This window comes from Protopterus annectens, chromosome 13.part0, assembly GCF_019279795.1.
Source record: "Protopterus annectens isolate FY-2018-M chromosome 13.part0, PAN1.0, whole genome shotgun sequence".
In the NCBI taxonomy this organism is placed as follows: domain Eukaryota; kingdom Metazoa; phylum Chordata; order Ceratodontiformes; family Protopteridae; genus Protopterus; species Protopterus annectens.
The window spans coordinates 788,003,231-788,029,651 of NC_056747.1; the positions used below are offsets into that span (position 1 = coordinate 788,003,231).

At 40.0% G+C, this 26,421-nt stretch overlaps 1 protein-coding gene across 1 annotated transcript in view; it reads left to right on the forward strand.

The window, feature by feature from the left end:
- Nucleotides 1-26,126, forward strand: part of ADORA2B (adenosine A2b receptor) — a 319,758-nt gene extending 293,632 nt beyond the window's left edge. Inside the window, exon 3 of the mRNA XM_044054511.1 lies at nucleotides 23,413-26,126. Within this exon, the coding sequence (XP_043910446.1) occupies nucleotides 23,413-24,094 (682 nt within the window). The 3' untranslated portion in view covers nucleotides 24,095-26,126. The remainder of the gene's footprint in view (nucleotides 1-23,412) is intronic.
- The last annotated feature ends 295 nt before the right edge of the window (nucleotides 26,127-26,421 follow it).

Consider the following 26,421-nt stretch of genomic DNA (forward strand, 5'->3'; position numbering starts at 1 on the left):
TTACATACTTCAGCCTTTTTTAACTTTTGTTTAACATTTGTTTGTTTGCGTTGTAGGTGTTTCATGAAGTGCTCTGTGATAAAGCAGTACAATAAAAAGGAACTGAAAGCTTTGGAGCTGCCATCACCAAATAACTTTATTGTGAATAGGCTGAGTTCTTTCATCCTTGGTACACCAGACTTCATCAGAAAGTACCAAGGACAAAAGCCCTTAATCTATTCACAATAAAGTTATTTGGTGGTGGCAGCTCCGAAGTCTTCACTTCCTTTTTGCTTTTTGGCAGTTTGGTTTATTTTTTTCATTCTTTGTTATAAAGCAGTATAATAACAGATGTTGTTCATAATATTCACTGTTGCAGTCATGACATCTGGTGAGTCCAATGGCTGTCTTGACATCCAGAGCTTAGTTCCACTTGGCCATGATGTTATCCAAGACCTCTATTAGTCCCTAATTAAAGCATAAGTACTTGGAGAAGCACCCTAGGGAGAAGCAAGGGAAAACCGATGACTGCCTTTCTGAATCTGATGATTTCCTTAGGCCCAACAACATTGAAGTCATTGATACATGTTGATATTTGCAGCCTTCATACACAGCACTGGTTATTCCCAAAGTTTCAGGTGTGACCCTTTCGAGGCAATACGCACTATAGGACACTAACATGTCCTCATGAACTGAATCTATGATGATATCAGCTGGTCTCTCTGAGTTCCTCTGAAGCCATAATCCATATTGTTAGTAGTGAAAGGAAGGGCAGTATCTAGATGCTACTCATTTGTGAGGAAGTTAGAGGAGAGAAGTGATCCCCGGGGTGTAATTCCTATTTCCCATCCACTTATCAAGATTTTTCTTGAAGAGTGTTAATGAGGAACTTTGCTTGACATAGATGGGTTGCTTGTTCCAGAGTATGGGAAGTCTCTGGGACAGGAATCTATCCCTCCAGCATGTCCTGTTTATTGTGGTGACATGGTTTAGGTCCCTAGAGCATGTAGCTCGGAGGGATTGGGATTTCTTTAGGTGTAGTATGTCCAACAGCTCTGAGTTTGACATAGCTTTATATGTTAGGCAGAGATCACCTCGGAGTAGGTGATATGCTACGGAGTAAAGCTGGAGTTTTTTGAGACGGTCAGTTTAGGGCATCTGTTTGAGCCCAGTAATCCTCTTTGTGATGTTCTTCTGTGGCCTTTCCAGCTGCTGCAGATGTCTTGTGAGGTACATTCCAAAAGGGGTGTTGTACTCTATAATGGGTCTGATGAGTGTCAAGTACAAGGGAACAATGACCTCTTTTTTCCTAGATGAAAACCTTTTTGTGATGAGGTGTGCCACATAGAAGGATTTCCTGACTACTGTGGCAATGTGATTATCAAAGGAGAGACTACTGTCCACCTGGGTCCCCAGGTCTCTTATCACACATTCGGCATTAAGTAGACCGCCGCCTATGTGGTAGTTCATGGGTACAGAGTTTTTACCAAAGTGCGCTTTTTGGCATTGAGCATTGAGCTTGAGGCCATGGTTCTGACATTAGGCATCTGTCTCAGTGAGGCCCTTCTGTAGGATGTCCACATCATTTGGGGACTCAACTATGGCTACTAGTTTGCAGTCATCTGCGAACTTCATTAGCCAAAGGCCTTCTGTGTTAGCCTGGACTTCAGAGAAGTAGATACCAAACAGGAAAAGTCCCAGGACTGAACCTTGTGGTACTCCACTTGCCACTGGTTTGAAGTCAGATTTGGAGTCTGCAACTTTTACAGTGTGAGTTCTGTCAGTGAGCCAATTGGTAACACATCTTGTGACATAGGGATTTATACCTCGTTTAGTGAGTTTAGCTATAATTCCAGAATGGGGGATGGTGTTGAAAGCCTTGGCGAGGTCAAGATAGGCTGTGTGAACCACCTTACCCTCGCTTACAGCTTTGGTGACTGCCTCAAAGAAGTCGATCAGGTTCAGGAGGCATGATCTGCCTTTCACAAACCTGAACTGGGTAGGGTCCAGAGTTTGGTGGTTACCAATGTTTTTGTTTATGAGTTCCATGATGATACATTCCATGGCCTTACAGACCAGCCTTGTCAGGCTAATTGGATGATAGTTCCCGGGATCAGTGTTGGCTCCACCTTTGTGGAATGGGATAACTGTTGCTGTGTGCCATTCAGTGGGTGCAAAGCCTGATGTGAGACTATGATTGAACATGGTGCTTAGGTGGGGAGCCAGTTCATTCTGAAGTTCATGTAAAATGCAGCCTGGGATGTTGTTCGGTCCCATGGATGCTGTGTTTTTGGCTTTAGATAGTGCAACTTTTATCTGAGTAGTTGTGATTACAGGGACTCTGCATTCTTCCTGTATAGATATAGGCCTTTTAGGAGGTGAGAGAGGGGTAAAGTTAGCACTGAACCTGCCAGGACGTTGGCAATATCAGTTGGTTCTGTAATTTTCATGCCATTGTGCTATATCGCAGAGCAGATCTGGGTGTTACCATTGAGATTCTTGACATAGCCATACAATGCTTTGTGGTTGTCCCTAGAATCAGTGGTGATTTTGTTTTTGTAGCTAGCTTTGGAGGATCTTATAAGGGATCTCAGCTACTTACTGAGGCTGACCAGGGAACTCCTCCACTCATGGGATTTTATTCTCTTTTGCAACAGTTTCTTCCATCTGTTGTAGAGTTTGTTTATGGCAGGGGACCACCAGATTGGCTTCCTTTTTTGGAGGATAGCATCTTGGTTCTGTTTGGGATGGCACAATTCATACACTCGTGTAAGTGCTTATAGAGTGTGTGACGACCATGCCCTGGCCCAGCAATCAAGGAGCCTCAATCCTCACCACTAACACCAGGGAGGTCGTCTCATAGAAGAGGAAAGGATAACTAATACACACAGCAAAGTACAATTTCCCTTAACTGCACACAGAGATCACAATCAGTCTGGGGCTGGCTGCTCCCTTGCTCACCAGGTCCCCAATAAGACTCCCCACTGGCACAGCTATATGGTCCAGGTCACAGCCTAACTGGGCAAGCTAGAACCTCCAGTACCCTCTCTGTCCAACCAGTGCTTCGTGTCCCTGCCAAGTAGGTGACACAACACATACACACACACACACACACACACACACACACACACACACACACACACACACACACACACACACACACTTTGAGATAAGTATTTATACAACTTTACAGACTGTCCTGGGAAAGGCTGACACAGATTCTCCAGCTGTGCCCCTTTACCCAGACTATACAACAGTAATTACTGCCACCACCCAGTTAATAATATCAGCTACTAAGAGGCCCTTAAAAGGGTGTCCAATTATTACTGTGCAATATTATTATCCACTGGTAATGTGACTATACAGTCTAAGGCTTATCAGAGTGGCCTATTACAATAAACTCTATATAAATATGCAATGTACTCTAGAGCTTATCTCTACACAAAACAGCCACAGGTAGAAGGTTTTAAAAATATTTAATAATACATAATCAAAACACAAGACAAAACTACTACACCACAGAGGTATCTAAGAATTCAGAGATCACACAGAAACTTAAAATTATACAGTAGGACAGGTCTGATTTCAAAGAGAAATACCTAATTAATCTTTACTAGCTTTAACTATTCCTACAAGAAATCACAGTGCTAAAAACTTACATGTGAGCATAAGCAGAGTGCTGGTAAGTTGGATATCAAAATCAAAATGCTCTCTATCTCTCTCTGAGACACAGTTTATAAAACATCATTAATAAACATGTCTCTGCGTCCTCCAAAGATTACATCATTTTTGACACTTAGGTTTTCCCAGTATTCATACTGCATCATCTTGACACCTGCTCTGAGTTCCCAGGCTAATAGAAACTCCATTTACATTATTTAGCAAGCTAACACCTGCACAGGAAATACAACAATAAAAGGCATTTCACATATACACTCTAGCAGAAACCAAAGCAATAAAGCACCTTCCACATGTACACTCTAACAATTATTCTTTAAGTTAAGACAATAGGAAGAATGCATTCAGCTAGCTGCTCTGGCACCATTTTTTAGATAATTGTACTTTCAAAAGACATTTGAAATGCTTGGCTTGGTTTTCCTTACAGCTGATGGCAATGTTGCAACCATGTTGAAGTTCACATTTTACAGTGTTTTCTTTCATTTAAAAACACAAGCCTGTATTTTACATTTATTTATACAGATGATAGAATTATATATCAAATTTTATTTGCCAAGGATGGCAGCCTTTGCCCATTTCTCCCCAATCATCACAGAGTGCATCTGTGCAGGATTCAGTAGTCGTAACTGTACTGTTCGTCTGCATGGGTGTCATGAAGTTCGCCACTTCTGTCTTAAGAAGCATGTAGATGTCTTTGGAGAAATTTTTTACTGTGACTTCCTTAATGGGGGATGAGGGGTGGGATGTGGATATCTAGGGTGATCAGCTTATGGTCGGATCTGACCAACGAGCAGTTGACTTCAGGTGTGGAACACCAGTCACTCATGTTGGTAATGACTAGGTCTAGGATATTATTGCCCCTGTTGGGGTTGTGGATAAGTTGATCCAGGGCATTGGAATTTATAAATTCCAGAAAGCGTTGATGAAGGAGTTGGTACATGAGTAGTTTTCCCAGTTAATGGTGGGGTAGTTGAAACTGCCCATTATTAGGGTGTTTGGTTGAACCCTAATATTTTCCAGTATATCAAGAAAAGAGGAGTGGGAATCTTGGGGCATGGTGGGAGATCTGTAGCAAGCTACAAGGAGCTCTTATTCCATAAGAAGCAGGATTGTACCTACTCCTGCAGAAAGACTCGGACTCCCCTGACTCAGTGTCAGATGAACTAACATATAAAAAAAATAGATGTCTCCCCCTCATATTTTGAAAATGACACTAAGGATACCTCATTTAGAGACAATTTTCATAGAACAAAGGAAATCTCAAATGGGAGATAAAAAAGTTCTCACTTGCCCAGTTAAGAGAGAGGACTTTATGTGCCTGTGTGAGCTCAAGCTACTTGCTTTACCTTCAGTCACAGAAGTACCAAAAGATGTGTTTATTAGTGCATCAATGGAAACTGACTCCCTCTCTCTGCTCCTAGGAGGTCTGATCACTTTTTACAGGGTTCAGGAATCCTACAGATTATATTTTGCAAGAACCCTACAGCTGATCCAAATGTGGTGTCCCTAGATTCCAGGAAGCTAACCTCTTTGGCTCCATCCACAACTCTTGTTCCCAATGACAAGGACAGCAGAGTGCTTGCCACTGTGGAATGAAGATGTTTACCTCTGCTATCCTAGCCTTTAGGGTTTGTAACTGCCAGACTCACATGCTGAAGTTTCAAGAGTCTCTGATTTCTAAGACGAAGGGTACAGGATCAAAGTCCTGAATGTACTGTTCACATCAGGGGTGTGCTGCACTCCTGAGTGTACTGTCACATCAGAGGTGTGCTGCACTCCTGAGTGCACTGTTATATGATGAGTGTCCTGCAGCTTCACAGGTTCAGTATACATGTTGCCAAGCACTCATAAAATGTGGCTGTCATGCACTAGGTGCATCATGCAGGGATGGGTAACAGCTACTGGGATAGTGATTCAGACACATGCCTGGCTGAGGACCCAGGTTTGTCAGCCTGTGTGAAGGCGGAGCTCCTAAATGCATCATTAGACAAAGATCCCCTCTTCACACCTCTGGCAGAAGATTTGGAAGCAAGGGAAAGAATGAAGTTGGTTAAACAACTCTTTCATTTCCAAGCACTTAAAAATAACAATGACTGGCCTTTTTACCCTAAACAGGAAAAGGATCATTCTCACTAGGGGAGCACACTATGGGAAAATGGGAAGCAGAACAGAAGGATAAGCTTAGGGACACCCAGAGCCATGCCACCCACAGAGCACAGCTATGACACACTCAAGATCATCCCTCCCCCCATCCCTGAAAATTCTACTTTAACTTTAACTCCATTTCCTCTGCTCCAACCACTTATTCTACCATAACAACTGGGGCATCTTTGTGAAGGTGTGTGAACTAATTGCCCATGAACAGAGATCCTCAACATTCTGAAACAGTGGTAAATGCTCCATTTTTCATACAGACTCAAATTCTGTTATTCTCCTGCTCCCAAGGAGGAAACTCTCTTGGTCCCATCTCTGCTGGAGGACAGCAAGAAAAGAGACTTATTTCAGACCTTTCAAGATTAAACTAATTCTTAAAAAGTAAAAAAAAATATATAAAATGCTTGCAGTGCAGTACTTTCTGTCATTTCTTCTAGGCCCTTAAAATTACCTTAGATCTTAGGGATGCCTCCCTCCACATTTTCATTGTGAAGGTGCCCAGAATTTTTGGAAGATTTGAAGCAGAGGAAGTTCACTGCCAATTAATTTCCTTGCCCTATGATTTTTGTATTGCATACAGGGCATTTGCAGAATGACTGGACGTGGTCACTGCTTATTACAGGGCCAAGGGTATTCATATTTACCTGTACCTAGATGCATGCCTGATTCAGGTAGACTTTCTAAAACAGATTCAGGAGTCTATATAGTTCACCCTAACATGTTTCAAACATCTAGGCCTCCCTCTAAGCATACTTAAGTTCTGTCTGATGACATGAAACAAGTGCTGTTCCTGGGGGCATTAAAGGACATGGAACAACAGGGGCCTTTTCTTCCCAAGAACAAAGTGCTGTCATCGTCCCAGTACCTCCAGACAACTGGCAAGGGAGTTCCTGAAAGTTCAGGGGTACATGGCCTCCAACATACTGATAGTCTCACTAGCAATGAAGTTACCCTGGTAAGAAAGTAACAGATAGTATCAGCACATCCAGACTCTGGAGAATCCTATCCTCCTCTTACATTGCATAAGGAAACAGCTGTCAAGGTGGATAAATCAGGTATACCTCAACTTAGATGTATCATTCAAGATAGCCTAGGGGACATGGACCCTTACCTCAGCCACATTCAACATAGCCTGGGAAGTACATGTGGGACACACGAGATATGAGATCTCCTGTTCGATTCCCAGTTAGAGCGTCTTCTGTGTGGAGACATACGTGAATGGGCGTACCTTTGTTGAAGGTTGTGCATCAGGGGTGACAACTCTGTACGTAAAAATCCACTGCCAATCATTAGCAGACCAGAGTTCCGCTGTGGCGACCCCTAACTGGGAAAAGCCGAAAGACACAACATTAGACAAGCATGTTAGAAAATGAGACATTAGTTTTTTTTTTGTGTGTGTGTGTGTGTGTGTGTGTGTGTGTGTGTGTGTATAAATATAAATATAAATATATATATATATATATATATATATATATATATATATATATATGTACATACACACACACACACACACACACACACACACACACACACACACACACACACACACTATCTCATTTTCTAACATGCGGAGCCTATCCTGGCAGTCAGTGAAGCTTGTTCCAGAAGGGGCACTAGTTTACCACAGAATGCACATTTATAATCAGTCACATACAACATGCCCCACCTATTAGCAATTTGGAAGATCACCATTCAGCCTACTGCATGTTTTATGAGATGGGAGGAAACCTTTATGGATGTATTGAGAAAATGCAGATGCTGCACAAAAAGTACCCTAGTTAAAATCTAAGCTGAAGAACTCTTTGCTGCAAGGCAGCAGTTTCTACTCACCGCACCACTGTAAGGTATGAGTTTGTATGTGCATGTATTTATCGCTTAATGGAATTTTTCTCTAAATGTTGCACTGATTTTGATTGCTTGACATACTTATAGCATCTGTGTAAGTGGCATTCTTGTATGATGTACGTTTTGCATATAATAAGAAGTTATGTACCTACCATAACGTTCCATGTTAGTTGTCTTCTCTCGCCTTCTTTCTTGCTTGATGGGTTCGGAGCCGATCCTCGGCTCCGACTCGGCACTTGCTTTAGCTCGAGAACTCCTTTTACCAGCTCGAGGCAGCCCCATATCCCATGATGCAAGGCAGTAAGTACCCAGATCTCGTTTGTTGACAAAGGGCAATAACACCAAGCAAAAAAAATATACTTCCCAAAGGAAGAAGAAACTTACAGATGGAAAAAGGACCAGGTCTGAATGGTCCTTAGTATAATAGTTTCTTATACATGGTCTGTCCAGGCCAGGGGAAGGAGGGAGGGTCAAGAAAGAAGGCGAGAGAAGACAACTAACATGGAGCGTTATGGTAGGTACATAACTTAATGTTAAGTTGTCAATCTCGCCTTCATTCTTGCTTGATGGGACCGTCCTAGCACCTCTATCCTGGGTGGCTCAATGGAACAAACTCTTAAGGACTGTAGAGCCAAAACTGGCTCTGTCCCTGGAGGCCAAGTCCAATTTGTAATGGGAAACAAAAGTGTGAGGAGTGGCCCAAGTGGTCAAGACAAATAGTGTCCAAAGGAAGTCTAGCTTGAAAGGCTGTAGAAGTAGCTAAACTCCTAGTTGAATGTGCTTTTAGGTTTTGAGCACAGCTGTTTTCCCCTGAGTGTATAAATTTCAGTGATGACCAAGAAAGCCATCTGGACAAAAGTCACTTTAGAAACAGGAAGGCCTTTTTATTATCCGCATAGGAAACAAAAAGTTGATCAGATTTTCTAATTTTTTTGTTCTATCCAAATAATATCTAAGTTGACGGTGGACGCCAAGATAATGTAGCTTTTTGTTCAGCTCTATCTGAATAGTTAGGAAAAATACAGGGAGATCAATGGATTGATTCAGATTGTTTTTGAAGCGACTTTAGGTAAAAAGGATGGATTAGTCCTCGAAGATACTCTGTCTTTGTGAAAAATCAGATAGGGTCGAACCGAAGAGCATGAAGTTCAGACACCTCCTGGCAGATGTAATAGCCACTAGGAATAAAGTTTTCCAAGAAAGATATTTCAGGGAACAAGAAACAGCTGGCTCGAAGGGGGGAAGAATCAAGGATGTCAGCACTAAATTTAGATCCCACTGAGGAGGAGGATTCCTGATTGGAGGCTTTAGTAGGAAAATTCCTTTCAAAAAGGCCCTGCAGAGCCTATGGGACATAATATTATGATCTGCTATCCCGACATGAAAATTTGAAATAGCAGCCAATTGAACTCTGACTGTGGAAGAAGAGGAGCCTGCATGAAAATCTCTGCTAAGAAGTCCAAACTGCCTGAACAGTGGCAGTAAAAGGATCAATATTTTTGGGCCTTAGCCCAATAAGAGAAACGTTTCCATTTGCTTGAGTAAATCATCCTGGTAGAGGATTTTAGTGAAGTTACTATGATGTCTCTAACTGGGTTAGAGATCAAAGGAAGCCTGGCTAAGGAAGGAAGTGGAGCAACCATGCTGTGAGGTTGAGAGAAGGGATTGACTGGTGCAGCTGACCGGATTGGTGAATCAGTAGATCTGGCACTGGGTCCAGATTGCACCAAAAGGTGATGATGGAGGAACGGGAACCAAACTTGTCGAGGCCAGTAAGGGGCAATGAGAATCAATTTGGCTCTCAAAACGGTAGCTTTCTGGATCACCTGAGGGATCAGAGGAAATGGAGGGAAGGCATAAAGAAGTCCCTGGGGCCAATCCTGGGTCAGAGCGTCTCTGGGGGGATGGCCTGATAGAGGGAAGAGGCTGAAGAAGTCTGGACATTTGCTGTTTTGGGGAGTAGCAAAAGATCATAACATGGACGACCCCATTCCAGAAAAATTTCTTCCGCTATAGATTGTTTGAGAGACCACTCGTGAGGCATGAGGATAGCTCTGCTCAATCTGTCCGCTATGATGTTGGTTTTCCCAGGGATATGCGTTGCTACCAGAAACCGATGAGAGGAGATCGCCCATTGCCAAAGTCTGAGCGCTTCTCGACACAAGGGTAGGACTTGGTTCCGCCCTGTTTGTTGATATACCACACTACAGACATGTTGTCTGTGTGGACTGGTGTCGGGAAGAAAGTCGTTGAGGGCTTGCAACGTTAAAAGCACTGCTCTCATCTCAGGACATTTATGTGCAGATGGTACTCGAGCGGTTGCCACGTCCATGAACCATCCTGCCCTGATAATGACCCCCACCCGATCAGGGAGGCATCCGTGGTGACAGTGGCTATCGGGGACGGGGTACAGCACCTGCCTTGGTGAACCTGAGACGATGTGATCCACCAAGTAAGATGCTGTTTGCATGTCTGTGTCACCAGAATCTGGTGACGCATTGGGAAGTTGCTCGTATGACCACTGTGTGAACAGCATGCACTGAAGGGGGCGCATGTAGAATCGTGCCAGCGGAAGAACAGTAATGGCGGCAGCCATGAGACCTAATACCTTTAGAACCATTCTGGCCTGTACTTTCTTGCTGGCCAGAATGATCCTGACATGAGTCTGAATGTCTGAAACTCTTTGTTCTATAAGGGTAGCTGACATCCGAACAGTGTTTAAGTTTGCGCCTATGAAGGTAATAGAGTCGCAGGGCGATAAGGATGACTTTTCGAGTTGATTGAGATGCCCAATGAGAACAAGGTCTATTGTGTAATCCTGGCTTGTATAAGCTGATGCCTGGTGGTGGCTGACAGGAGCCAGTCGTCGAGATACGGAAACACCTGGAATCCTTGGCGTCTCAGGTGAGCCGTGACCACTGCCATGCATTTGGTGAACACTCTGGGTGCTGTGAGTGAGACCAAAGGGCAGGGCTCTGAACTGGAAGTGACTGGCCCCCCAGCGTCGAAAGCGGAGAAATCTCCTGGAGGCGTCTGTGAATTTTGATGTGTGATAATGCGCATGAAGACATGTATCCAGCTAGACTAGCCCGGTCAATAAATGTAAAATAAATAAAATAAAATAAAATAAATAAATATATAGTTCACCCTAACATGTTTCAAACATCTAGGCCTCCCTCTAAGCATACTTAAGTTCTGTCTGATGACATGAAACAAGTGCTGTTCCTGGGGGCATTAAAGGACATGGAACAACAGGGGCTTTTTCTTCCCAAGAACAAAGTGCTGTCATCGTCCCAGTACCTCCAGACAACTGGCAAGGGAGTTCCTGAAAGTTCAGGGGTACATGGCCTCCAACATACTGATAGTCTCACTAGCAATGAAGTTACTCTGGTAAGAAAGTAACAGATAGTATCAGCACACCCAGACTCTGGAGAATCCTATCCTCCTCTTACATTGCATAAGGAAACAGCTGTCAAGGTGGATAAATCAGGTATACCTCAACTTAGATGTATCATTCAAGATAGCCTAGGGGACATGGACCCTTACCTCAGCCACATTCAACATAGCCTGGGAAGTACATGTGGGACACACGAGATATGAGATCTCCTGTTCGATTCCCAGTTAGAGCGTCTTCTGTGTGGAGACATGCGTGAATGGGCGTACCTTTGTTGAAGGTTGTGCATCAGGGGTGACAACTCTGTACGTAAAAATCCACTGCCAATCATTAGCGGACCAAAGTTCCGCTGTGGCGACCCCTAACTGGGAAAAGCTGAAAGACACAACATTAGACAAGCATGTTAGAAAATGAGACATTAGTTTTTCTGTGTGTGTGTGTGTGTGTGTGTGTGTGTGTGTGTGTGTGTGTGTGTGTGTGTGTGTGTGTGCGTAAATATAAATATATATATATATGTATATGTACATACACACACACACACACACACACACACACACACACACACACACACACACACACTAATGTCTCATTTTCTAACATGCGGAGCCTATCCTGGCAGTCAGTGAAGCTTGTTACAGAAGGGGCACTAGTTTACCACAGAATGCACATTTACAATCAGTCACATACAACATGCCCCACCTATTAGCAATTTGGAAGATCACCATTCAGCCTACTGCATGTTTTATGAGATGGGAGGAAACCTTTATGGATGTATTGAGAAAATGCAGATGCTGCACATAAAGTACCCTAGTTAAAATCTAAGCTGAAGAACTCTTTGCTGCAAGGCAGCAGTTTCTACTCACCGCACCACTGTAAGGTATGAGTTTGTATGTGCATGTATTTATCGCTTAATGGAATTTTTCTCTAAATGTTGCACTGATTTTGACTGCTTGACATACTTATAGCATCTGTGTAAGTGGCATTCTTGTATGATGTACGTTTTGCATATAATGTTTGTATTTATTTATGATAAGAACCTAAAACTAATGAAATACAAAAACTGCAGGTAGAATCTTGCTACATTAAACAATAATATAATGTACAGATAAAATTGAAGAGCTTGTAAAATCATCAAAAATATGCTGTCCATGGATTTAAACAGTACCTCATCCGATGAGAAATCCTCAGAACAAATCCCTGGTGTCATATGGCTACTTGAGGAGAAGTAGTTGATTTCATAGGACAAGTGCAAGGTAGGAAAATGAATGCCTACCTAGTATCTGTAAATGGATCCTGATAGTAGTCCCCCGCCCAAAAAAAAATATATTTATTAAATGGTTTTGCCAAAGTACAGAGCAACAAAAGCCTTCCCAGACAGGCAGGGCTGAGAATGTGTAAGGCCCAGAAGGTCAAAACTAAGGTCTTAAGTAATCATTTGTAGTCACTATCCATCTGCACAGGAGTAATGCATTTATACAGTAAGATATCGGTGAAAATTTTGGCCACTAAACTTTGCACTTACTGTAACAAGGTAAGGTCCAATAACCTGAGGTAAAGTATACTGCAGTAACTGAGACAGAAAGACATAAAAGCATTGCGTCTCTGTTGGCAAAAATGAATATGATGAACGTACTTAAAAGGTACCTAAACTCTAACTTGTTCTCACTGTTTAAAAGAAAGGAGAACAAAAGCTCCCTGAGAAAATCGAATCATGGCAAGCACAACCGTTACCTCAGTTTTCAACAAATCAAGTTTTAAGTGGCTAACTTTCACCCCCTGAAGTATGGCATCCAAGGACTAAACAATTCAGAATCAGTGGGGCAGGTAGTTATCTTCAGCATATTAGTTATTCTGAATACCAGTGCCTTGAATTACCTTTTTCAACTGAAGCATTTACAATGTCAATAATAAAAGTGCCAAGACTGAGATCTGAGGCACTCTACATGGCAGCAGGTAGCTCCTAGATGAATTTATTCTGAAAATGACCCACTGACTTTCACCGACTGTAATCCAGGTGGTCAGAGGCCAAGAACTTATGAACTGTGAAATAAATGAAAGCCGTTGCTAGGGTGAGGTGAAGAAGGAGGCTGCCTCTGGGTGTAAGCTGTCAGGGGTCACTTTTGGTACTTATTGGTTCAAACAGGCAGTCATTGTAATCATTTAAGCAGTTATGGTCTCAATTGCCAGCATTTAAATGGCATTGTTTCAGTTAGTGTGTGATTTGCAATTCGAGGTGTTAAGTACGGACTGATCTTTGAACTACAAGGCTGATTATTTAAGCAGCCACAGATGAGACTGTGGCTGCATAATTTATTTCAAAGAAGGTTTACAGTGTGTGTGTGTGTGTGTGTGTGTGTGTGTGTGTGTGTGTGTGTGTGTGTGTGTGCGTGTGCGTGTGTGTGTGTGTGTGTGTCAATTACTAGCAAAGATAGCTTTATCTTTAGCACTTTTTACTTCTTTTCTTTTTTGCCTCCAGCACAGGAGTATGCTTTTTTTGTCCCCAAATCCTTTTTCGGTTGAGGGGAACAACAGCTGGGTTACCAGGGGTGTTAATACTCTGAAAGAAAGAAAGAATACAGTGGGTACACAGTCATTCAAAAGTCAATGATCCACTGTGTCTGATGCCCTGAGAGTTCAAGGATAACCATAATCCAAGAGAACCATCAATCTCTCATCCTCAGGAGGTCATTTACAAAACTAATTATTTTGGTCTCACTGTTGAGTCCAGATCTAAAAACCAGACTGAAAAGAATCCAAAAAATCACAAGGATGTAAGATATGAATACAACTATATACAAACTGTCTTCAAACTAATCTTGTTAACAAAAGGTACAATAAAGACAGGTCAGATGTTTTCCAGACTCTCTGGACTGAGTGATGGTTTCTTAAGGACAGGGGTAATAAGCCCCACTTCAATAAATGATGGAAGCATCCTTTTGCAGAGCTGACAGCAACATCTGGTAAATAAGTGGGCCTAAAAACACCAGGCTGGATTTAACTAGCCTGATAGGTTCAGAACAAAGCTCACAATAAGTGGGATGTAAAATTGAAAAGAACATCTATGACCTCTTCTTAACTGACATAATCAGACCTAGGCCAGCAGAAATCCAGGCAACCCACATTCAAAATATTGAAATGAACTATGACCACATCCAGTAAAAAAAGTCTGATTTTAACAACATTCCCTGCAAAACATATACAGCTTCCTCACATCTGTAGAGTTTATTAACCACCCACCACCCCACCCCACTAAAAAAGCAACTGAAATCACACTGGACAAAAACTTGCCTTTTTGCAAGAGATTTTTTTTGGAGATATCATATAATTAGCTTTTCATTGAGCAGACCTTATCACTTACATCTGTGTTCCAACCTGTACTATGGTTTCACAACATACAGTATATACACAAGACCAAACCATTACTCACAGGTCACAAAAGGCACTGAGTATGCATACCCTGGGGTAACTTGATCCAAAATATACAAGTAATAGTCCTGTTATAAATTGCAGCCAGAGAATAGGATCCAACAGCACTGTACTCCACAATAAACTGATCTGAAATGGACAATAACCTACCACGGTAGATGGTCCTCAAATCCTTGTAATAGTTTAACTCAATACTGGTTGCCAGATCAGATAAGAGCCCCAGTCTGAGGTGAACTGGGTGTTGGTTTGACCACAAAACTGTTTCTACTTCCTGCTCTAGGGTGATCATTGTCAGGTAGAATATCATGTGCAACAAATACCCTCTTATACATGCAGCAGAGGAAATGACCCAAGTTAACCTGAAACACTCTAGCATAAAGATGTTCCTCAATGAGTTCTACATCGAAATCACCTCATATCAGTTGTCTTGGGGGATCAGATACTATGGAGATGAGAAAAAAATCAGTGAACTCTTGCAAAAAAAGTCTTCAAATTATTAGGTAGATGGTAAATGAGGGGAAGTCCACAGTTCACTCCCGCTCTGAGAACAAACTCGAGTTCTTACTCTTACTACTTACTTATGTCAGGTCATACCTAGGTCAAAAACAAATGGTTTATTCTGAATGGACTTGACATTAAATAAGAGAGCCCCAGACTGGAGAGCAGGTTCTGTCTAAGGACCTGGAAGATTAAATCCCTGTGAACCAAAGTAAGACAAGGCAGGGTGCTATCCTTATACGGTTTTAGCCTAAAGCAGCAATATGTTACTATAAATGGTGCACATCAACTGAGATCAAGACAGCCTAGCCCCATATGTCACTGCCCTATGATTTTTTTTCCAATGCCCAAATGTCAGCAATGCTAGGAAACAGAAGATGGTAGTAACAGTAAATTAAATGGCATAGAGTTGCCAAAAGGTCCCTATTAAAGAAGAGTCAGTCACTTGACCAAAAAAACAGAGACCACAGAGTTTAGCAACTGCTACCACTGATACTTCTAAGAGTGGTAACACTATGATTTTAAACCATTACCAAAGGATATTATAAAGTACTGCGGTGGTGGTGCTGCGGTAGCATTGTCGCCTCACAGTTAGACGTTGCCAGTTCGATTCTCAGTTAGAGTGTCTTCTGTGTGGCGACATGCGTGAATGGGCATTCCTTCATTGAAGGTTGTGCGTTAGGCCCGGCAAGCCAGCATGTAAAACTCTACTGCCAATCATTAGCGGACCGGAGTTCCGCTGTGGCGACCCCTAACCGGGAAAAGCCAAAAGACACAAACAAACCAAAGGATATTATAAAACAAGGCATGCAATGAGATGGCTAATGTAATCACTAAATATGGATAAAATGGGGAATTTAGTAGAAACTACAAAATAAATTTACCCCATCTAACTGTCTAAATACAATAAAATTGGGCTTCATAAAATGTAAGTTGTCTAAGTAATAAGCATAAAGTAACAAGACTAAGAGATCAAATAACTGAAAAAGTTTTTGATGTATAGTTCCATTTTACAGATGTCTAAATGCATATGCAGGCTGTAGAAATTCTCTGTTTTGTTATATGGCTTTACTATCTAAAAACCACTAAGTATGAAAAAAGTCTCTGTGGTGCATTTCTGCAATCTATAAATTAAGAAATACAAAGAAATGCTCATTCACCACTGCAGAATACAGGAGTACATCACTATGAACAGAACTGAACTTTATAAAAAACATATTTTAAATAATTTTACAAAGCTCCAGCATGGGTAGAGGTAGAGTACTTATAAATACACAAAAACTATCAAGCTACTTTTTAAAAAAAATCTCACTTTTATAAGGGACTAGCTCATTTCAGTGTACAGCTACTTTGCCTTTTATGGAAGTGATCAATCATTGTAAAGGGTGGAATAACAACAGACACTATTTTATAAAATGTTATGTCTGCAATATTTGACTGAATAACTAAATATGAGTTTTATTATATGCTTTTCATTAAGAAGGAAATATGCTTTATGATGACGAGAAACAAAGTGTAGTCAAATTTAAACCTATTATTTAAACAGGAATATGTAACACAAAATTATTTTCGGAACGAGTCAATAATGAAAAGCATTAAATGAGCTGCAGTTACAGTTTTGCATAGTCCCATGAAATCTGCCCTCTGATAACTTCTGCATGTGTTGTCCAATTTTCAACAAAGCTAAAGTCTAGTGGAAAATTAGAGCAGGAAATATGCCAGATTTGGTGAAACTCAAAGGAATGTTTACTGAGATATGCAGCACTGAAAAATGGGGTGCAAAATGACAAATGCCATTGACATGTAAGGGTAAAACCAGTGGCTCACGTGTACATTCAAGACAGCAAGTCTGACAGTCATGGGAATTTCAGCATCCGGCTAGGTGTAACATTTATACATGCTGGGATTTTTGATGCCTTGCAGATTAAGAAGTTGAAGAAGTGTGATCCTGCTGAGGAGCAAAATCCAAACTGTCTTTTACCATTTTTAAACAAATACATGCATATATTACTATTTGGGTTTTTATATCAGCTGAACTTATTTGAGAAGCAGATTCACCTGTTCAGCATATAAATGCTATGTAGCATACTATATCTTTGAAGAAATAAAACGTTATTAAAATATTGCACAATAGGTGTTTTCACAGCCAGTATATTTATTCATCATACAGACTGGCATTATTCATGATTCTGATTATTTAATTTATTGTTTGTTTATATTTATTTCCAAGGCAATGCACTGATCTCAGTGGACAATTTGCAGGCACAGCCCGGGTGAATAGGATCACATAAGAAATTAACAAAACATATTTACAGAAAATTAACAAAGCATATTTACAGATACAAAGATATGCTAAAACATATACATATGTATATATATATATATATATATATATATATATATATCAGATGCAAGAATATACTACATTTAGTTCAAGAGGCAGTTTACAAAGTCAAAATATGGACGGTAAAATGAAATCATGCTTAGCATAGCTTTTTTGGATTAGATGATTGGGATGGCTTATACTACAGGGATAGCAGCATTTCTTTATATAGAGAGGTATGAAGACATATGAAGAGGCAAGTGAGAATAGTTGCCAGAAAGGGTAACATGGGGAGAAATGGAAAGAGAGGCATGCAGAGGGAAGAGGAGTAGAAAGGAGGCAAGCATGAGAGATGCAAAGAAAAGACGGAGGTATGATGAATGAGAGGCAGTAAATAAAAGGATGACAGAATGAAATAAGAATGAAAGAGGGATAAAGGGGTGAGAGAGATGCAGGGTTCATGTAACATGACCTGTGTGAGTGCAGCTGCACTTTGTGTGAAAAGGTGTTCCTTGAAATCTTGCCTAAAATCCGAATACGTTTGGACATCTTTGATTGGGAGAGGAATGGAGTCTCATAATTTAAGTGCAAGGTTGGAGAATGCATGCTCAATGCAATGAAGTTTAGTTTTTGGAGAAATTATGGTGTGTTGAGATTGAGCGGTACCCCTGATATTTTAAGCGAAGGGCTTGACAAAAAGTTTATGAGTGTGAGGGGAAGATGTCTCAGGAGAAAGGGCTTTGTGAATTACTGATCCTAATATGAGGTTGGCTCTCAAATGTAATGGGAGCCATTTAGCTTTGGTGAGAGTTAGGCAGTGGTGTTCATTAATGAGGGAGTTAGTAATGAACCAGCAGATTGTATTTTCACTAACAAATTACATTCTGCTAGTAATCTCTCAAAGCTTCTGGAATATACCAACAACTCCACTCATCACCACTGCTCATAGCATTCCTGAACTCTTAGCTCTCACTCAAGACACCTTCTCATCAGTCAAAACATGGCTCTCAGATAATTAACTCGTACTAAATCCTAAAAAAAAACTAAACTCCTTTTCTTCTTTCCTAGAACACTCACACATCACAAACCCTCCTCCATCACCTCCCTTAACAACACCATCATTAAAAAACTAAAAATTGATGTACATATCCAACAATGCATAAAAAAACACAAGAAACTTGGTCTACTATATCTCAATCAAAAATTTCTTACACCCTCCTCTAAACCCTCCCTAGCTCAGTCTCTCCTTCGTACAACTGACAAACACCTCCTGGATATCTACAAACCTAACAAAAATATAGGAATGTTCCTCTGTAAATACTCTGTAGCTCATGCTTGGAACACACTTCCTCTCAATAAAAGAAGCATTTCCCAAAAGTACCTGTTTAAGCAAGAACTTAAACACTATCTACAAAAGACCTGGTCTTGCCCATGTCAATCCCCCATTTGATAATTATTTTCTTCTTACTTATGCATCTTTTATTCCTCTTTGATATATCACCTTTTTTTCTGTCCACTTCTCTCTACCATGTAATTCCACTGTATTCTTCCTATATTTAAAAAAGGGGGGTTCTTATACTACTAATACCATTTAAAAAAGGGGGTTTCTAATACTATGTCTCTTTGGTTAAATACTGAGTGTATATTTCATATAGGGTATTATTGTGTAATATTATTTTTCACTGCTTTAATGAATACAGAGCTGTCAGTTCTAGTAAACTTATCTTATGTTCAGTAGTTGTACAGCTGGCCACTATGTATTTTTTGTTTATCTTTTGTAAGACTGTAAATTGTCTGGAGCTTTTCTCTTCAGGTCTCCACTGAAAATGGGCCCCTGACTCAGTTGGGCTAACCTGGTTAGCAAATGTCAATCAATAAATAAATAAAGTAGGAGATGGTTTGCAAGGTGGTGGCCATTTCCCTTGAGGCTGCAGCTGTTATGGGTAGTCCATACTCAAGTTAAGATAAGAGCATTCCTTTACACATGGTAGCTTTGGCTGGCTTTGACAGAAGGGACTGTAGCTTGCCCAGAACAGTAGAATGTTGATTTTTTGCATGTGCTTTGACTGTGCAGTTGAATGTTAGGAGATTGGTCCAGCCAAATGCCAAGTTATCTGAAGGATGTGATAGTCTCTTTGATGGTATTGTTATCATCTTTAATATTACGGAAGCTGGGTGTTTTATTTTTTTTTTTTGGTTCCATATAGCGTTGGTTTTGTTTTTGAGGGATTGAATATAACTTTCTGGCCTATTAGTCATTGGTTAAGGATTTGGAGGTAATTTTGGAGCAGAGTTTGTATAACAGAGTAGGATTTGTTTGACCTGTAGATGACCATGGGCCTGATTTAAAAAGACTTGCTCTCAGTGTATGTGACCACTTACAATGACAGTAGACTGTGAGCAATGTATTTTAGAATCTGGGCCTGAGAATAAGCCTGTTCTTAGAGAGACCTTACATCAAAGTCACTTACACTGAGAGCATGTATTCTGAAATAAAGGGAAACTTACACTGAGAGCAGATCTTTTTGACTACGTCCCTATGTTATCTGCATAGAGAAACAGAGGTATCTGAGGCTGATCTGATGGGAGTTTGTTGCTAAATATGGAAAACAGCAGAGAGTCTAAAGTGGAATCCTCTGGGACTTGTTTCATAAGAGGAGATGTTTCAGAGGTGGTTGTGTCTTCTTTCGCCTTGAGGATCTGTTGGTGATGAAATTTAAAAACCAAGGGTCTGCATCATCACTAATGCCTATTTCAGTAAATTTGTGAAATAGTAAGTTTTGGTCAATTCAATCAAATGCTTTTGTGAGGTCAATAAAGACAGCTCCAGCCAGGTTGCCCTTCTCCATATTGGATAGAATGCCATCTGTGAAGGAGTAGACAGCTGTTATGGTGCTGTGTCTAGAAAAGAATCCATGCTGCTTCTTGGATAAGAGATGGCATTGATGTAAATACCCAGTAATTTGGTTGTAGATACTTTTTCTAGTATTTTACCTCATTTGATTACTTAATTTAATTTTTTATTTTATTTTTATTTTTATTTTACATTTGTTGACCGGGCTAGTCTAGCTGGATATATGTCCATTTTCAGTAGAGGCCCGGGGAGAAAAGCTCCACACATTTCAAATAAAGTTCACATCTACAGAAGTACATATTTAGAATGCAAATACATTTTCTTGTAAAGAAAAGAGAAATAATAAGAGGTTGCAAATGTATAAAGTACATATAAAGAAGGTTACACATATTTGAATAGACTTAGTATAATTAATAAGAAGTTACATTTAATTGTTGCTAAGAATACCAGCTAAGAAAAGAAAAGAAAACAAATAGTGTAGATGTAGATAAGAAAGGAAGATAAAGGAAAATGAAATAGAGAAGCAGTTAGGCAATACATCTAGAAGTAATATGTGTCACTTTTTAAAGAATCCAGTAATAGGTAAGACTATGATGGAGAGGAAGCATAGTAGTTGTTAAGATTAAATAGTTTAAGAGTGGAGAAGGTTGGTTGATTCCAGTAATAATGGATAAGTTGGTCAGTCAGGTTTAGAACAGGGGCACATCCAATGTGTTTTCAGGAAGAGCTTAAGTTTATTTTTAAACAAAGTAATAGAGGGAAGTGTGGTAAGTTCAGAGGGAAGTAGGTTCCAGGTTTTTCCAATAGAATTAGAAAACAGAGAGTCACCAGCTCTATTGTTTGATTTATTGACGTATACAAGAACTTTTTGTGAAGATCTTAGGGACTTAAGGTTATCATAGGGGTGAATAAGGTTAGATAGGATGGGTGTTTTGGAAGGTTGATAAAGTATTTTGTGGACGATGGCCAGTTGATTATATTTCAGCTGCTGCTGAAATTCAAGCCACCCAAGATGCTTTAGATTAATACGGTGGTGTGTTCTATATGGATTACCTGTGGCAAATCTGGCTATGCTATTGTAGGAGTTTTCTAGTTTCTTAAGGTTATTTTTTGACAGATTGGTAAATATGGGTGAGGCATAAAGAAGGGTGGAGATTAGATGGGTGTGGGCAATAGTTATTCTAGTTGCAGGAGTGAGGAAGGATTTAATCCTATAAAGAGAGCCTATTTTTTTATTAGTAGTTTTCAGAATGCTGTTGATATGGGCATCAAAGTTTAGGTTATTATCTATGGTGATACCTAGTAGTTTGGTAGTTAGATCTTGGGATATGAGTGTACCATCATAGGATGATACAGTGAAGTCTATTGGGGGAGATTTACTGGTAGGTGTAAAAAGGAGAAGTTTAGTTTTTTAAGGTTTAATAGGAGACAGCACTTTGTAAACCATAGTTCTACAGAGTTAACTATGTCTTGAGATAGGGAGTGAAGTTCTGAAACAGATGCGGCTGAGCATATAAGTGTGGAGTCATCCGCGTATTGTATACATGTAGCTTGGAGAACTACTTGGTGAAGGTCATTGATGAATATAGAAAACAGGAGAGGGCCCATTATGGAGCCTTGAGGAACATCAATATTAACAGGTAGCTGGGTAGAAAGAACGTTGTTCCAGAGCACAGCTTGATGTCTGTTATTTAAGTAGGAATGGAACCATTTTATAGCTAGTGGGTCGAGAGACAGAGATTTGAGAATGTTTATGAGTATAGTGTGATTTACCATGTCAAAAGTCTTGTACAGGTCTATGAAAAGTGCAGAGGAGAGCATGTTAAGGTTATGGTTGTTATTGATAGCATCAATAAAGGAAAGGAGGGCAGTAGTTGTGCTATGGGAAGGTCGGAACCCATGTTGGGTATTGGAAAGCAGGTTATTATGGAGAAGGTGGTCTAGCAATTGCCTGTGGATACATCTTTCCATGATCTTAGATAGAGGAGAAAGTAGGGCTATGGGACGATAGTTGGAGAGTTCAGTGGAGTCTCCCCCTTTGTGAAGGGGAATAATATGAGACTTTCCAAAGTCATAAATTTTTGAAGTTCAAAACAGTCAAAATCAAATGAAGCATGGCTTTATTTTCTGCCAGATTACTTATTATATACAGACAGATAGAATGAAACTAACACATCTGTGAGATCTTGCTATATAAACTGTGAATGTGAAGAAATAGTGCTTTGTGATATCAAATATCAACAGTACTTAAAATAATGTCATTATCCCCTATACTTACATCATTTTTGTTATATTACATAAAACATGGATATAAAAGTAATGCATGCATTATGCAATTTCTGAGATAACATTATATGCAATTTCTGTGATAACACTATATACCACGAGTACAGGAAAAGCAATGCAAATTATATAATTATGGTAATCAACACTGAAATGTCTGAAGAGGGTAAATGTCAATAGCCAGAACATCACAAGTCAGATTTCCTTGACCTTCAAAGTCTGGGAAATACCCATTGTGATGGGTTGCTAACTGGTGATCATGAAGTTTTTCTATGTAGGTATTCCCCTGGACTAGTTCACATTCAGACAACCATTCTGTGACATAGAGGGATATAGCCCTGACTGCAGCTCAGCTGACTTGTGCTTGATTAGCAGCTCTGGCAAATGATAGAGTGGCAGAGGAGGGACAGGACAGGAGTGTCCATCATGGGGTGTAGGAGGTTACATGGCCACTTCCTGCAGCAATCCCTCGTGAAGACTGAGGACCTTGCACTAAGGGAGCATAGTCCAAGGAGGAGAAGTAGTGGATATGGCTGAACTGCTGCAGAGGCAGGGGAATATGCCACACTTTCCCACTGCTCACCCCTTGGAAGCAGCTACAGGAAATGTACAGGGAGGGGAAGTAACAGGTTGGCCCAAAGTTAAAAATATCCTTAGCTGAAGGTGATGAACAAGACCACCAGGATGCCCTTGGATTCTGCTAATGGCCCCAGCAATAGCAGAGGAAGTCCAGGGAATAACAGAGCAGCTGGAAGACATGGCATGTATGTGCAACACTGGATAGGATGACCGTAGGATGAAGCAGGGAGCAAAAAGTGCTCTAAAAATAGTTCATATTCAGAATGCACAGCCTGGTTAGCTTCTACATACAGAGTTCAATAATTTCAGCATTGTGTGCCATTTAAATGAATACAAATTCCAGAAAAAGTGTATGTGTAAACATGCAGTATTTTGATTTTTGTTCTACTTTCTCTGCAGGTATAAGAGTCTGGTGACTGGAAAACGAGCAAGAGGAGTCATAGCAATATTCTGGATACTCTCATTTGTGATTGGTTTAACACCTCTCCTTGGCTGGAATACATGGGCCAGTCAATGCAGCAACACAACCATTAAAAATAATGCAAGTTGTACGCTGACGTGTCAGTTTGAGGCTGTTGTCCCAATGAGATACATGGTATATTTCAACTTTTTTGGCTGTGTACTGTTACCTCTTATCATCATGTTAGCGATCTACATGAAGATCTTCATGGTAGCACGAAAACAGCTAAGGCAGATTGAGCTCAAGAATGTTACTTCAGACAGCTCAAAGACAACAATCCAGAAGGAGGTGAATGCTGCCAAGTCACTGGCAATCATAGTAGGCTTTTTTGCTGTTTGCTGGCTACCTCTTCACATTTTGAACTGTTTGACAGAGTTTCAGCCATTACCAGGGAGGAACGAATGGTATATGTTCACTGCTATCATACTTTCTCATGCAAACTCAGCTGTTAACCCCATCATTTACTCTTACAGGATTCGTGACTTTCATTACACCTTCCGCAAGATCATTTTTAAACACATCCTGTGTCGGGAAGATATCTTAAGCTGTACTAATGGCATTGATAACAGCAGAAATGAAGCACAAAGGACTTCTGTGAAAGTAGCAACTGTTTTTGTATAGTTTCTAAGAAGTGACAATGATGATGAAGTCATATCATGAACAGATAAAGTGCCCAATATTTTAGTCTACTGTGGAAACTGACCTGCACGTAATATGGAAAAATGTGAAGCTTTACACTATATCAGTTTGTTTGTGTCTGTGTAGTTTGTCATTAATATGTGTTGTTTCTTGTAACCACTGGATGTTTTAGGATGTTCCCATTTGCAGACATACCTTCTCATAAGAAGATCAGACATTAAACAAATGTAGTCATGGGACAAATGCTTCTTGCCCTCTTCCTCAAGTTACATCACTCTTAGAGTTTAGGAACCTAAAAGAAGGTCCAGTGCTGTAGCTGGTCGGCAAAAGTACTTGTGAATGTTAAAATACTCTGCCTACGTAAAGTGTTGCACATACCTACAAGACAAACATGGAGTAACGTATTTTTTTCTGGAGAAGTCAATTTCCATAGATAATAACAACACTGGAATAGAGTGCTAATAGGGGAAACGTGCACCATGTTTTACAAATAAAACATTACAAGTAACATTATACTTTAATAAGCTGTGCTACAAAAAAAATATCTTTGAAAGCTATCTGGAGTTCTGGAAGAGTTACTAGGAGTTCAAACACCAGCATTTGCACACAGCACAAGACAGTTTGTTTTGGTTAGGGCTTTGCCCTTCATTGTATCTAAATAGACAGTGCTGTATTGTATTGTCCTATCCAGTACTGCTGCTTTTAAACTTAGATATGAGACGAGACTATCACAGACACCATATAAAATATGTAAGGATGGGAAGAACTACTGTGAATTCCTTTCAGCCTTCCAGTACACCAGTGTTTAGTGACTGCCTTCAAAAAATGTAACTTATACCCAGAGTGTATATAGTGCAATCACATTTCAAGGAGTAGCATACCTAACAAGACTGACAACTCTCAAACACTATCATTTATATATAGCACTATGATTTCTGCCCCAAGTTTTAGGCTTTTGCCTTCTTGATTAGCAAATTTTCCTCATAAAATTAGACCCATCTGAAGTGTTGCATTGCAACGTGACTATACAGAGCGACACTTACACAGTACAGTTTCCACCCTTTCTTACCAAAATTAGGTAAGAAGTTTCTTAATAAAAAGCTTCATAACTTTTTATTAAGAATGCACCCACATAATTCTACTACATCCTTCACTGACATCACTAGAAGAATAGTGTGGGGTGCATCAACAGCAATCCGCACATACACAGTGGTACATCCACTAAAGTCTATGCATACACTTACACGCACTCCCTAGGTTGACATCACCAAGACGTGAAAAAAAGTTCAGAGAAATTTCCGGTGTGTCACATGGGGAAACAGTATTTCACAAAGCTTTGAATTTTAAATTTGGCATTAGAGAACAGGCACGAAAGAAAATGCTGGAAGGCTCTGGAGGCACCATCTGTACTGGTACATAAGGTAGTTTATAAACTGTAATGGAGCACTTTAACAAAGTATACATTATTAAATAACTAAATACATGCAAGGATTCACTATCATTAATTGTATGAGATCTAATACGCAAACATCTTCTATTATAAAAAAATATATGAATTTGCTCCTCTTTCTGACCCTCTGCTATGGTTTTTAAAGGCAAGTGCTACAATTTTTAGCAGTCAGACGTTGAGAAGTATCATCTTCTTATATTTAAACCATATTGTGTTTAGCAGTGTACACACAGACGTTAAGAAATGATTCCAGTCATTGGAATACTGCTATATTGTCATTGTATAAATAATATGAGTATAAAATACACTACAATATTTAAAACACATGCCAGATAAAAAGTACAGTGTTGTCAGAATTCTATAATGAAGAAAATATGTAAAAGCAAAACCCCTTCCCTTGTTTGTAAATGACTGAATTAATCAATATCTTATTTTCCAGAAATATGTATTTACACTGGTTTTGCACCACAGATCCCTTTAGATCTTTAAAAGCACAAAGCTGAAGGGATGTTTTTATATGTCTGATATATCATAAAAAACAATATCTTTTTGACTTTTACAAGAGATGCTGGTCTTAATTCAATTTTTGGAGAATATACCTTAAATCTTCCATATAATTGGAAGGTCTCTTTATAGTGCCGTTGTACTTAAAGAAGACAGACTATGTGGATGGGAAAAAAATAGTTCCAGTTGTATGTTATGCTTTATTGATGTGGTGACTTGTCATTCTCTAAATGTCCATTCCTTCTGTAGGTCTGCATTCAGACCTCAAATGTTTGTGCCAAAGTTCATTGCTGATGGAATGCTGTGCTTTCTTGGATGATATAATGAAATTAAGTTCTGTTCTCTTTTACAGTAG